Here is a 14,196-nt window from a genome sequence, read left to right on the forward strand (position 1 = left end):
GACATGGGCTAGAGGGGTATAAAGCCCCCATCATTGAGCTGCGGAGCAGTGGACCTGTGTTCTCTGGAATTATGGTGCTCCATCCAATACTCCCCCCCCCCCCCACCTCATCCTTCATAAGAAGGTTAAAATGTTGTTTTTGACAAACATATCAGAAACACATCCTGATTATTGTTGTATTTATTGAAAATGTAAAGCCTTAACATACATTTATTCTAAATGCTGTGCCACTGACATCTGAGTGGTCTTCACATGGGGTGTTTCCTGTCTTTAAGTTTGCTTCACCCTAATCTAGGAAATACAGTTTTGTTAACGTTTTCTTTATATCAGGAAGACCTGCACCAAATAAAGCTTAATTATCCCTAATTTCCCCTTTATATTTTCTTTTAATAAAAGTCTCTTTTAACCAGTTCAAAACACCTGGTTAAAACATGTTATCTGTCAGAAATGAGACTGTGTGCAGTGTTTTCAGTATTTGGACCTGATTCCTGTGAATGGAATGTGAATGGGAAAATGTCTAAATATGAATGTTTGCTTCAGTTCTCACTTTGGTGATGTTTTCCTTCCCCAGACGTGTCTGAGGCACCCAGACTGTGAGTCTGCACGGATCAACAAAGATGCTGTGTTCCAGCGAATGCGTCTGGCCCTGGACCAGGTCATAGAGATTGTGACCGATGCCCGGACTAGTGGTGAAGCCAAAACATTGCCCATCAGCATCTATGCTGGGATTAAAGACTTCAAGGTGCAGGCATGGGTCAAGGGTTTGTGCACAGATACTACAGAAGACACAGAGAATGGAACAACTCCAAATTCATAAAAAAATCATATAAAATCTCTCTAAAAGAAAATATGTAGTCCTGTTATGTTCAGCACTTATGTGGTCATCTCTTGACAAGTTTGTACTTGAATGAAAGCAGTTAGTACCACCTTTCAGTGACCTAACATACTGCTATGCCTTCTCTAAAACAGAATTTGGTTAATTTACGGAAAGTTAATATTATGATTTTTTAATGATTATAATAAACAAAAATGTATGGGATTTCACATTTTACTAAACCTTCTGTAATAATTCCAGTGTTTAGTCTGACTGAGTTGCTGCATGTGTCTCAGGGTAAGGTGGAGGGTCTGAGGGACTCTCTGTACTGTGTGCCATGTGAGGCTGTGGCAGCACAGCTGGAGGCCTTGGTGGAGCAGACTGAAGATTTCACAGATTCGGCCTATACCAGCCACGAGCAGCGAGAAGGCATACTGCAGCTGTGCCACATGACACGTCAGGAAACCCAGCAACTCATCTCCACTTGGAGCCAGGCGGTATGACATCCTACCACACATACAAAATAATCAGTAGTGACAGACAACAGATCTATGGCAACATATCTCTGACCCTCTATATATCTAAATATAGATGCAGGTACAATTGCAAAACAAGCAAGTAAACCCTTTGGAAATATCTGGAATTCTGCATTGATTATTAATAAGATGTTGTCTGATCATTATCTGAGTTACAACTATAGACCAACCCAATCTAACTAAACTAATAACACTCCATCAGTCATACTTTTCATGTCTTTTATTGAGCACATTGAATACACATCCACAGTGCAGGCTAAAAAAAGTAAGTAACGCTTGGTGTTAATTACTTCCTAGAGCTAATTGGCAAAAGGTGTCGCAGTTCAGGAGATGAGATTGGAAGTGAGACTTTTACAGGTGCTTTGCTCGTTAAATAAAAGCACACAAAGCATGGTTACTGCACAGATCTGTTCTGCTCAAGAAAGATTGGTTACTGTGAACTATGCCTTAATGCAAGTACCTTTCAGAAGACCTCAGAAGATATATTACAGAGATGAAAGAAGCTGGAAAGGCTACAGTGGCTTTGCTGAATACCTGGGTGTACATCAATCCATGGTTAGACAAATTGTCTACTAATGGAGAAGGGAGACAAATTATCTACTAATGGAGAAAGTTCAGGACTATTGTTACTGTCTCTAGGAGTGGGAGTCCTGTTAAGAGCTCTCCAAGAGCACAATGGACAATCCTGAAAGAGACGAGATAGAACCCAGGGGTAACAGAATAAGACCTACAGAAGACTTTAAATACTGCAGAAAAGCTTAGGTTGTGTGTCCACTGTTAAAAAAACATTAAACAAGAGTAGAGTTCAGGAAAGGATGGGAACTGGAACGTTTTAGCACAAATGCACAGTGCTGTGTTTGGAGGAAAAAGAAAACTGCATACCAACACCAAAATGGTTTGACCAATGGTTAAATAGCAATTCCTGCATAACACCTTAGTCAAGTCAAGTAAAATTTATTTGTATAGCGGGTTTTACAACTGTTGTCACAAAGCAGCTGTACACAATCAGTAATTAGTAAAAGGTAAAAAAAGACAAGGAAAAACTCCCTCAGCGCTGGAGGAAGAAACCTTGGGAGGAACCAAGACTCACAAGGGGGACCTATCCTCCTCTGGTCAGAACTACTTATAAATTATTGATAAAAGTTAACAAAACCACCTGTACTGTTGAACTGTTCTGGTGTGCAACATATTCATAATCATAATATAATAATCATGGTGTAGTAGAACTTAATATAGTTATGGCAGTGATGGTCAGAGTAATGAGAGTAATGATAGTTAATAGTGGTCATATTAATAGTGGCAGATAGTTAAGAGTCTATTTTAGAGTCGATTTTAACATGGGCATTAGGCAGGTAGCAGTAGTAGGACGGTGTGCCACAGGTCTGGCGTGGCTGCTGGTCAGACTGGTAGGTGGCAGCTGGTCTGACGCAGGTAGAGGGGACCTCAGCAGACAGTCTTCCAGCAGGACGGGCTGGGTCACCCTGCTTTTACCTGGAGAAGGTAAAGAGATTAGTTCCGTCAATTTCTTTGCACCTGCACCTGTATATGCACCTTATTCACTTAGCTTATACTCACTCGTGATCCTCCACATCCGAAGCCTTTACATGCACATAACTGATAAGTGCAGAAAATCAGATTATACCAATAATCCGTTCAACACTTTTTCCAAGCACTTCAGTAATCTGATGATCAGTGAACTCCAGGTCCACCCAAGTCACTCAGTAATCAGATTTCTTCCTAAATAGCCAACATGCACCTTTACTAATGCTTATGAGCTCCCCAATAAACTCAGTGTGTTACAGAAAAGGTCTAGCTTCATGCCACAGTTTTCTTCCTAACATAGAGCTACTTTAAGATTTATTTTTAAAGTGTTTATTTGGATGTTTTGTTACTCCAAATTGCACTGAATGTGGTCTTTTGTTGCCTTTTCATGTTACAGTGTATTATTTCTGTTTAATAAATGTGCAGAAGCAGATGAACGAAAGTAATGAGTGAGGGTGAATGTGCTCTGAATTACCCTGCAAACTGTTTACTGATATTGAAAACATTCACTCTATCAGAAAAATGATGTTTGGCCGAGCACATGGAGATCACCAGTGGTTAAAAAAACAAAAAACAAAAAAAACCCTCCAGTGGTGCTATGCTAATTCAGTGCTTACAGACTGTGTGTCTGTGTAAGTTAAGTCAGTTGACAAAACCATCCCCTGACCCAAACAGATTGCTTAATGTAACTCTGTAGGTGTCTTTCTCCTGTTCATTTCAGGAATCCAGTGCACACAGATCCTCTGGTGCATTGTCCTTGTGCAGTTTTTCACTTGACGAATGGGTTTGGACATAAACACGATTTATTTCATTATTTATTCATCCTGCATTAGGATGGACAACTTTGCTGCCCAGATGTAAGCTGAAAGAACATTTTTATGAAGTTGTTTGTCTCTCTCTACCTCATAAAGGAGAGAGTCCTACACCCCAAATGTCCTGTCCTTTTGTTTTTGCGAGAACATTCAGTCCTCCTCCCCTATATATAGCCCTGCTGTGTAACAGTCCTTAGCTATACATGTGCGTTCATCCTTGACTACTGTTTTTATTAGGTCTTCTGAATAGCTTTTCACTTTTCTTTCATATTGTAAAGCAGCGTTCCTTTTAGAGTGCCTGCTGACAGCGATGACATTCATGTGTTCAGTAATGTAAAGACCCAGCAGGCTTGTAGGCCTCATCTAACCAAGTGCATCTTAAGGATGCAGTTTCTTTATGTGCAGGAAGGGACTTGTATGCTGTTTGTCTAAATATTTGTGGTCACCCCTTATAATAAAAGGATTCAGCTACTTTAAGTTGCACCCATTGCTGACACAAATGTGCGAACACACACATACACTCACACACAGCTTGTCTAGTACTGTAGAGAAGTGTTGCCAATAGAATAGGACTCTCTGAAGCAGATAAACAGGAAACTACTGGCACCATGCCTAATGCCAGGCTTGGGCTAGATGGGTATAAGGCCTGGTATAAAGAAATGATGGTGCCCCATCCAATGAGTTTGGGATGAGGTGGGTTGTTGATCATCCAGCATCTTGACCCCACTCACGCTCTTGGCGCTAAATGCAATAAAATCCTCACAGCAGTGCTCCGGAATCTAAGAGAAAGACTTCTCTGGACAGTAGAGACAGTTACTCCAACAAAAGCGGAATGACATTTTTAAATACCCTTGATTTCAGAAGAAATGGCTACATTCTGGCCTCTTTCCATTTTATTTAAAGTCATAAAATAATTGGTGGATTGGACAAGGACAGTGTGCTGACAATGTTGGACAGTTGTAGAGTATGTGTGTGGAAACCTATCCCACATGCTAAGGTGGACACACTGTGTGAGCAATGGTTCCCATCCACCTTCCTAAAACACATGGTAGATATGCTGAACTACACCTAGGTGTGAGTGTGTGTGCAAAGAGTATCCTGCAATGGACTGGTGTCTTGTGCAGGAGTTATTCCTTCTTTGCACCCTGTGATTGTGAGAAAGATCCCGACTGGCCGTGACACTGATCAGGAAGAAGCGAATAAGAATCAATTATTGCATGAATGGATACTCTGGCTGTGTCTGGAACTGTGCCTTATTCACTACATAGTGCACTACTTTGCACTTTGCAGTCACACAGCAGTGAGATCACACACATAACGACGTGTTCGAAGTCATTCACTAGCTTGTCCAATTTGATTCTCTGTCATGGCAGGGGGAAGTGAATAGGGCACAGTACAAACACAGGCTCTGAAGGATGGTACCCATGCTTTCTTCAGACAATTTTCTGTACACCTGCAGTGTATTTGAAACCGTCCCAGTGTGGGCACACACAGTTCTACATGAATTTTAATAGTCAGTGTACTTGTATTTGCTTTTCCTTAGTTTTGGGCCCTTCACCTTCCCGTTATGTTCTACCTGTCTAAGCCCTGAGTGGCAGAGGTATTGTGAGCGTGTGCTCACAGAGGTGATAAGAGCTCATCCAGGCACACTGTGATTTCTGGAAGTAGAGTCGGATGGGTTAGGGGATGGGAACGGTCGGAGACTGCAGTGTGTCTGCTGTTTGTGCTGACGGCCTGCTGTAATCCTCTCGGAAAGGGATCCCTCCCACCTGTCTGGCTCCTGATGACAGCACTGCTCCAAAACTATCATGTTTAACAAAGTGCACACCCCCACTCCCCAGCTTTAGAAAGTGCACACAATGCAGCACCACACTTTTTACTCGTGCAGTCAAACACCGCTGAATGTTATGAGTTTTTTTTTTTTTTTTTGGCAAGGTTGAGGCACATTCAGTCAAAGGTCATCGCTTTTGCTCTCTGTCTTGTTTCTCACCTTTTTCCTTGCTATTTCCTTCTCTCTCTCTCTCTCTCTCTCTCTCTCTCTCTCTGTCTCTCTCTGTCTCTCTCTGTCCTTTCCATCAGCAGCAGTCGCTCAAAGCCAAAGAGGTGACAGAGGAAGTAGAGCTGGCCATTCTGAAAACCTGTCAGAGTGTCAGTGAGCTCAGGCGAGAGGTGAGCCATCAGGCACCTGATGGATCCCAGTCTTTCCTATATATTTTTTTTTCATTAATACCATGTAACTGTCTTTTGCTCCATCTTTTCATTTCACCTCCTCAGCCTTGGATTCTGTCTGTCTATCTAGCCCGCTATTCTTCTGCTCCCTCTCTCACACACTTTCGTTGTTGTTGCTCTCTGCCTTTTATCCATTATCCCTCTTTTCTGCTCAGCTCCATAAGGTAGCGGTGGGGAGGGCCAGTGAACTACTGAAGCTTCACTCTGATCACCTGGTGCTGCAGGCTTTGAAGGCAGCTGGAAGCGAGGGGAACCTGGAGGCAGTGGCTGAGTATGGCCGGACATTGACCGAGCAGAGGGAGCAGTTGGTGGAGGTGAGCACAGGCTTAAGCTCAGTGGAGCTTCAGTTTCACTTCATATATGATAGTGTGTTATCATATTAAGTCCTGAATCACAATACACTGTGAGCATGCCCAGTAAGTATTGTGAGTACTTTAAGACTACCCACTGGCCAGTTATATATCAGAATATTATGACCACCCCATTGTTTCAGCTTAACTTTCCATATAGGACTTTGTAGTTCTAACTTTAAAGACTGTAGTTCATCTTTTGCTCTGCATACTTAGTTAGCCTCCTTTAACCCTGTTCTTCACTAAATCAGACAGCAGTGCAGCTGGAGTTTTGTTTAATACTATGTCCACTTACTGTCCACTCTATTAGACACTCCTACTATTGCCAATCCAGCAGTGATGCTGAGGTATTTACAAACTCCAACAGCACTGCTGTGTCTGATCCACTCGTACCAGCACAACACACACGAACACATCACCACCACAGCAGTGCTTAGCACTGCAGTGTTGAGAATGACCCACAACCCAATTAATACCAGCTCTGTGGTGGTCCTGTGGGGTTGTGACCTTTGAAAAACACAGTATAAGGAGGCCAATGTATAATATGTGTGTATGTATATATGTATGTATACATACATGCCGTCATGTTGCTCTACTGTCTGTAACCCTTGTGTTTCTCAAGCCTGACTGCAGTGCCCCGTTCCTTTATACTATAATATTTGTCTTTCTCCAACACCCCTTATCACAAATCTGCTAATTAAGAAATTCTTCCTAAGATAAAGGAGGTGTTAAAGCTTATTCATGTGCATGTGTCCGTGTGCTTTCAGACCTGCCGACTGCTATGCCACATCTCTGGAACAGAACCGTTGGAGATCACCTGTATCCATGCAGAAGAGACCTTTCATGTCATCGGCCCACAGGTAACAACAGCTGATGATGTTTAGGAGCATTTTCGTTCTGTGAATTTGCCACATCCCAAAGGTGTATTATTAGACTTAGATCTGGGGACTGGGGACTGGGGATGCCACTGAAGACCACTGAATCCATTGTCATGTTCATGAAGCCGTTTTTGTTTGTTTGTTTAGCAATTTTGGACATTATTATTTGTGACATGGTACATTATCATGCCTGAAGGAGCTGTTAGAAGATGGGTAAATTGTGACCATAAAGGGATGCACATGGTCAGCAACAATACTTAAATAGACTGTGGCAATCAAGCAATAATAGATTGATATTCATAAGCCTGAAGTGTTCTAAGAAAACATTCTCCACACCATTACACCTCCTCCACTGGCTTGAACTGTTGACATATGCTCGGTTAGGTCCGCATATTCATGCTGTTGACACCAAATTCTGAGCCTGCTACCCGTCTCAGCAGACGTTGAGATTCATTACACCAGGCATTGTTTCACCTTTCGGTAAGCCTGGTTCACCTTTTGGTAACACTGTGTCCTCTGCAGCCTCAGCAGAACCCATGGCAGTCCGGCCATGACAGTCTGTTGACCTGTGGTCACATGCTCCAACCAATGACTGTATATCATAACATGTATACAGTTAAAGGTCCCATCTCCTCAGTGATCGTAACCTCTAACTCTTCTTCATATAGCTTATGTGTTCTGGGAAGTACGGGGAAATGGAGTTTGCTATTGCTTTGGTTAGTCTGTTGATTTATCCTTATGGCTCCAGTTAGCACTATTCAGCGTGGTTGCGTAGCATTATCACTTTAGAAGACATTTTAAATCTGTATTTGAACAAAAGGGCTACAATCACACTTTTTAGTGCAAAACAGCTGTGCTTTAGTGAGCACTACTGTGGATGCATTTAAAGTGCCAAACAAGAATAGTGTTCAGATCATTAACATAAGCATGTTATGACAGATTTCACATGCTGTAATGCCATACCCAGTAGTATAATGGTGCCGTTTTACTGGTAACTGTCCTGCAGGATACCATAATGTCATGGTTTTAAATTAACATGTGACATAAATCTGTCATGGCTGCCACTGGTTATGGGAACACTAACTCTGTATGCAGTGTCAATTAGCAGAGTTCAATTAAAGTACTACTCCTCTTTTTGACCTCGGTCATGCCCATTCACCACAATATTGAGTAATTTATGATTATACTCGTTTGCTGGCTCCATAAGCTGTGTGTATAGCAGTCCCTCTCTGATAGAGAATGACTTCACATTATCATTTGTAATGAGGCTCAAAGGTCAGGCAGCCAATAAGAGCGCAGTAGGGGGCAATAGCTTTGTGTGTGCATTTTGATAAACCTCATCAATAATTCTCATCTAAAAGCAGCTGGTAATTACTGCCTGAACTGAGACTGTTAGTGGTGATTAACCATGTCTGTGTTTTAGTCCTGGTTATGTTTATAGTTTATGAATATAGCGCGCATATTTATAGTATTACTGTTGAGAAACTGTTGAAAATTGTCCTATTGAGAATCTGTAATGTCCTATTTCAGTCTAAAGGCCAGAGCACACTGACCAAAGGAACAAAGATTTTAAAGATGTTTGGGCAGTTGGGTAGTTTCACACACTGAAACATAGTAAACAGCTCACTGACTCCACTGTTTGGTTCATTATTTTGCTAAGCAATGCCATCGATATTGCCATTGTTTTGGGCGGAGAGGACTTATTTACTACGCTCCCCTGGGATGGATGCAGTCCTGTTATTGGTGTTTTGCTTATCTTATATGAGGTAAAACTACCCGTTTAAAAAGCTGTTGGTGCTGCTCCGGTTCAAACCGTGTGAATAACATAAAAACAGTTTTGTCTTCGTTTTTCTTTAGCAATTTTTTTTTATATCAACTGGAGAGCCTGTGATACCGGCACTCTGAGATTAAATATGGCACTCAGCAGCGGACGGGTCTAAAATGATCCTTCCATTGCAGAGTTCAGTGGAAAAACAGCAGGTAATTCAGGTTGTAGGAAGACTGAGACAAGCACAGATATAGTTGATCTAGACGGGAATAAACTCTCGTGTAAAAGAGAATTACCCCAGGATCCCATGTAAAGTGAATCCTGTCTGAATAGGGCTTAAACCATGCATCATATTTTTCATCCACATTTTTCTTATAATGAATATCTGCTGTTGTATTCAGGGGCTATTAGAATGTTGGAGTTTGTCTCAGAATGTTTGGTGTGTGTGCTCTGGCCTTAAAACAGCAGCAGTCTTTAGTAATTTAAATTACTGCTGTTTAAACACAGATGTCCAAACTGCTCTTGAAGCGTTTTCCCTTCCCCATGCTCTGACTCCCTCTCATTTCCCCATCAGATCATCTCAGCAGCACAGACGCTGGCCTTGCATCCCAACAGTAAGATAGCTAAAGAAAACCTGGACGTGTTCTGTGAGGCCTGGGAGTCGCAGCTGTGCGACATGGCCGTCCTGCTCAAAGAGGTCAACGATGTGTTCGAAGGCCGCAGAGGTAGGCTATCACTGCCATCTCCAGCCCACCTCGAGTTTACAGTTCACACTGACTTCCAGACCTTTTCGTTTCTCTCGGCATGCCTATAAATATCTACAGCAAACTTCAGGCCCTCAATGAGGCCGTCTCACCTTGCCCATCAGTTCCACCGTGGTACAATATGTTCTACTTAGTTTCTTTGTTGACTTTATCCTGACGTACCATCACTGCGGGTCTTTTCAGAATACACAAAACGGGTTTTGTTACTGATTTATGGTCTGAGGCCCTAAGGACTGAGGGCTATTGAAAAGACATTTTTTCCCTCTTGGTGAGATCTGTATCATCTTCAGCCTCTGAGTTGTGCTACTGTGACATTTACACAGCACAGTCCCCAGAAGCCACATCCATTTTCCCGCAGTAAGAGAAGTGGCATACACCCATGTTGCTATTAGTTTCAAGATGGACAGCAGTGGTCCAGCTGCTCGGGTGTTTTTGAGTGCTTCCTGCTCCCCAGAGCATTAAACACTTGAAATGTGAAATGGTCTGCTTTTTTCTAAACCACATCCGAGACAGAGTTCCTTATGACAGTAGTATTTAATTCAGAGAGAGAGAGAGAGAGGGAGAGAAAGAGAAACAGGAACACCTCTTCTGGAAACACCACACCTCGGGAATAGCTTTTGTTGGAGTGAAAATTTTCCATTGTGACAAAAAAGGTTATTTTGAAGTATATGGTTATTTAAAGTTGGCCTTGCTGTGATGTCTGATAACGCTTTATTATTTCTACAGGGTTTCCACACGTTCAGAAAAATCTGGAAAACCTTGATTTTTTTTTTCCAGTCATAGAAATGCTAGTGAAGGCCAGGAAAAGTTGAGCTATTGAGCCACTGAGATTGCATATTTTAGCAGCTGATGCCTTTTTTTGTGTAGATTATAATGCTACACTTTCATGTGGACAGATACATTAGAACACCAGATATGAATATGAATAACCAGATTAATATTTGTGTGAAATCCTGTAATATTACTCCACTGCCTCAGTACACATGCATCTTCAGGTGCTGAGTCTGTATCTCTCAGTTTGTCAACAAATGTGTGTGTACAGCTGTCCATTAGTGTGAATTACACTGTGCACCTGTAGGGGGAGTTCAGTGGCAAAAAATAGCTGTTCGTGCTGAATGCTGCCTTGTGTCTCACACATTGTTTTCTTTTTTTAATAGTCGGTTCTTTGCTAGCTAGCTTTAGTCATTTGCTCCTATTTTGGTGACAGATGTACAAATAAAAAATGGTTGTGAGACTTTGTTTATGCTCATGTTTATTACTAAGAAATTAGACTTATTACAATAATTTAGAACTACCCATATATGCAAGATTTCACTGTGTTTATGACTTTCTTTCTAACTTTCTATAGAGCTTTTAGTTAACTCACTGCCAAAGTAACACTAGACGGGCCTCTCTCTGAAACCACTGAGGTCTCACATTGGAAAAAAACCCAAAAAGGAGTTTGTATCTTACAGAAAATGCATGTCGTAACTTTCACGCAACAACCTTGTATCTCCATTTCTTCATTTTTTGACATAATGAAACTTCTGAGTTCTTTACATTATTTCAAACTCTCCACTTGACTGGAGCAATGGAAATGCTCAAAAATGATTTACAATAAAATCTCTTCATATCTTGACTTCCATTAAACGTTCAGAACGTTTTTTCCTTCTCCTCTAAAGTTTTGGACATGCAAGGTTTTTGCAGATAGGTGATGATATGGTGCTAGGTGGTATATTCAGTAACCATGTGTGTAAATCGATTTTATTCTGAAAGTCTTTATTAACACCTTTTGTATGTTGTCATGTATGGAGGTCATTAAACAAAATTCTGAAAAATGTTCTGTCATAAAGTGGTAAGGCTGTTTTAGGTTTTAAAGTCTGTAGTTTTAGTTATTATTCAATTTGAAATAAACAAGTCCCCCTCTTTCTACTCCTCTTTTCAGGTGATAAAAGAACATACCTGTCATTACCCAGACCAGGGGTAAGTAAGCAAGCAAGCAAGACCTGAACAGTTCTAGATCTTTATTGTGAGATTGTATCACGTCTTTCTACTGTGGACTTTATTCTCTTTCAGAAGCACTCGGCTAATCTGAAGACTGTTAAGGCTGCTAAGCTTGATGCAGAGGTATGTAACAAATAAGCTCAATTGCACTAAAAGGTAAAGGTAAAAAGGTAAAGGTGCACGTATTTGTCACTGTACAGCGAAACATGTCCTCTGCATTTAACCCATCTGTGGTAGTGAACACACACACTAGTGAACTAGGGGCAGTGAGTACACACACACCCAGAGCGGTGGGCAGCCAACTCCAGCGCCCGGGGAGCAGAGAGGGTAAAGGTCCTTGCTCAAGGAATCGAGCCCGGGAATCGAACCCACAACCCTGTTATCGATAGCCCGGCGCTCTAACCGCTGAGCCACCACTTGTTGCCTAATAGTGTTCAGTTGAGCAGTACAACCCAGTATTGGTATAATTACATAGCTGAATTGAATTGGATTGGATTGGATTGGATTGAATGAAAACAGACCGGCAACAGTTAGAATTACTAGATGTGTGTTTTCTTACTGTTTTTTTCAGGAGCAGACCACCATTGCTAAGCTGGGTCTGGAACTTCGGCTGCTCACCTCAGATGTGGAGTCAGAGCTGGAGCGCTGGGAGGAGCAGGAGCATGACGTGGCTCGGCAGTGCCAGAGCATGTCCAGCATGGCCTACTCTATGTACCTCTTTACCAGGTACAGGACATTAATTACAGTGCATTAATAAAGTTATTAATACCTTATTAGGAAGTCTGGTCACTGCTTTATATACACATATACACATATATATAAAATGTGTTATAAGATATTTACGTTTTTTTCTTCTCTCTTCTTCTCTTATGGTTGGAGCAAAATAATTTTTTCTGTTTTTGCTAAATGTAGTTGATCAGCAAGATATGTATGGTGTCCATGTAGGCATGCTGTTTGTACATTGCTAATTGGTTGAAATAAGCTTTTATTACTTTTGGCTATTTCGCCTAGAAGGTGCCAAAAAATGCATTTAATTATTTTAAGTTGTTCTTCCTCATAAGGAAGCATATGAATGTGGTGCAAATCTCACTGAACCCTGTCTATAACAAAAGCACTGTAATTGTGATTCTTAATGGATAGTGGGGGCTTCCTCTCGTTGTGTCCTCCCAGGGTAATGTGCTGTTAGCAAGCCTTTCCCCCACAAACTGAGGTAGTCAAATTTGTTTTTAAGGGTCCGGATGTTTGAGTGACAAGAGGTGATTGGTTAGCATTAGGTTTTTAGCCTAGTGCAGGTACGAGTTTGCCTTTGTGGCTTTTGCTTCATCAGGTCGAATTGTTTATTTATTTATTTATTTATTTTCAGGAGGAAACCGTTCTGGAGGTTTGTCGGCTCCATGTGCTGAACTCTCATTTTTCTGAGATAAATGTAGTTTTACATTCTAGGGCCTCTTTAACTAAACCAGCGAACTTCGGACAGCGAACGGAAGCCCATTCCCAACAAGTAGAGAATAAAACATGATTTTCCTTTCTCCTTCTCTGTCTCTGGCAGCAATTATTTGACTTGTATGACAGAAGGCCACAAGAAAAGCCTGCCGAAAGCCAGCAGCATTACCTCTGACTCCACACACACCTCAACCGCAACCTGTTATATACTCTATCTTCAGGGCCTGAACCTCCAGTCTAAAGACCACTTTCCACCCTCACACTGTGAAAATGGTCACCCCTACATTGCTGACCTGACTGTGAATAAACGCACACATTCTCACTGCTGACATAGTCACCCACTGTCTGATCCCCATCACTGCTTAATTTCCATAAACTTGTATTGAATTACTTGTTTTTAATGGGAATCTGATATGACACTTTAAATATTTCAGATATATGAAATATATTAGAATATATGCATTTTCTTTATATTTGGACATATATTGGTCATTTATTGGAATACATGTAAATAACATATATGCCAACATCAAATATGAGATGTATTTCAGGCATATATCAAACATATGTGAAACACATATATTTAACAGTATGAGAATTATGGAGCATATATACACATGTACATAATTAATGTATCTAATAATGAATATCCACATATTCGTGGACACCCCATGCATTCAGCTACTTGTTGCACCGATTGCTGACACAGACGTACAAATGCACATACCAGCTTGTATAGTAGAGGAGTATTGGCAATAGAATAGGACTCTCTGGAACAGATTAACATGTATGAACGTATTCACACCTTTCCTAATGCCAGGTGTGGCTACAAGGGTGTAAAAACACCAGCATTGTGCTGTGGAGTTGTTTTCTCTGGAATGGTGCTCCATCCAATACTTTTGGGATGAGTTGGGGTAATGATCATCCAACATCCTGACCTCAATAATGTTGTGTAATATATATTATATATCATATACACACTATATAATCATTCAAAAACTAATTAAATCAATAAATAAATGTATAAATGGCTGTATATCTGATTTCTGTATGGGCTTGTTACCTCAAATGACTTTA

At 41.1% G+C, this 14,196-nt stretch overlaps 1 protein-coding gene across 3 annotated transcripts in view; it reads left to right on the forward strand.

Annotated features, from left to right (window-relative positions):
* Nucleotides 1–14,196, forward strand: part of ctnnal1 (catenin (cadherin-associated protein), alpha-like 1) — a 72,561-nt gene that overhangs the window by 50,024 nt on the left and 8,341 nt on the right. For 2 of the 3 annotated variants that reach the window (XM_072676070.1, XM_072676071.1), the window contains 9 exons: nt 572–742; nt 1,111–1,311; nt 5,787–5,873; nt 6,089–6,247; nt 7,051–7,143; nt 9,504–9,654; nt 11,618–11,655; nt 11,749–11,799; nt 12,248–12,402. In XM_072676070.1, coding sequence (XP_072532171.1) covers nt 572–742; nt 1,111–1,311; nt 5,787–5,873; nt 6,089–6,247; nt 7,051–7,143; nt 9,504–9,654; nt 11,618–11,655; nt 11,749–11,799; nt 12,248–12,402 — 1,106 coding nt within the window. Of the gene's footprint in view, nt 1–571; nt 743–1,110; nt 1,312–5,786; nt 5,874–6,088; nt 6,248–7,050; nt 7,144–9,503; nt 9,655–11,617; nt 11,656–11,748; nt 11,800–12,247; nt 12,403–13,039; nt 13,468–14,196 lie in introns of those variants that run through there. The other variant, XM_072676072.1, reaches the window with a different exon arrangement.

The sequence above is a fragment of the Salminus brasiliensis genome, chromosome 3 (assembly GCF_030463535.1).
Source record: "Salminus brasiliensis chromosome 3, fSalBra1.hap2, whole genome shotgun sequence".
Taxonomy (NCBI): Eukaryota; Metazoa; Chordata; class Actinopteri; order Characiformes; family Bryconidae; genus Salminus; species Salminus brasiliensis.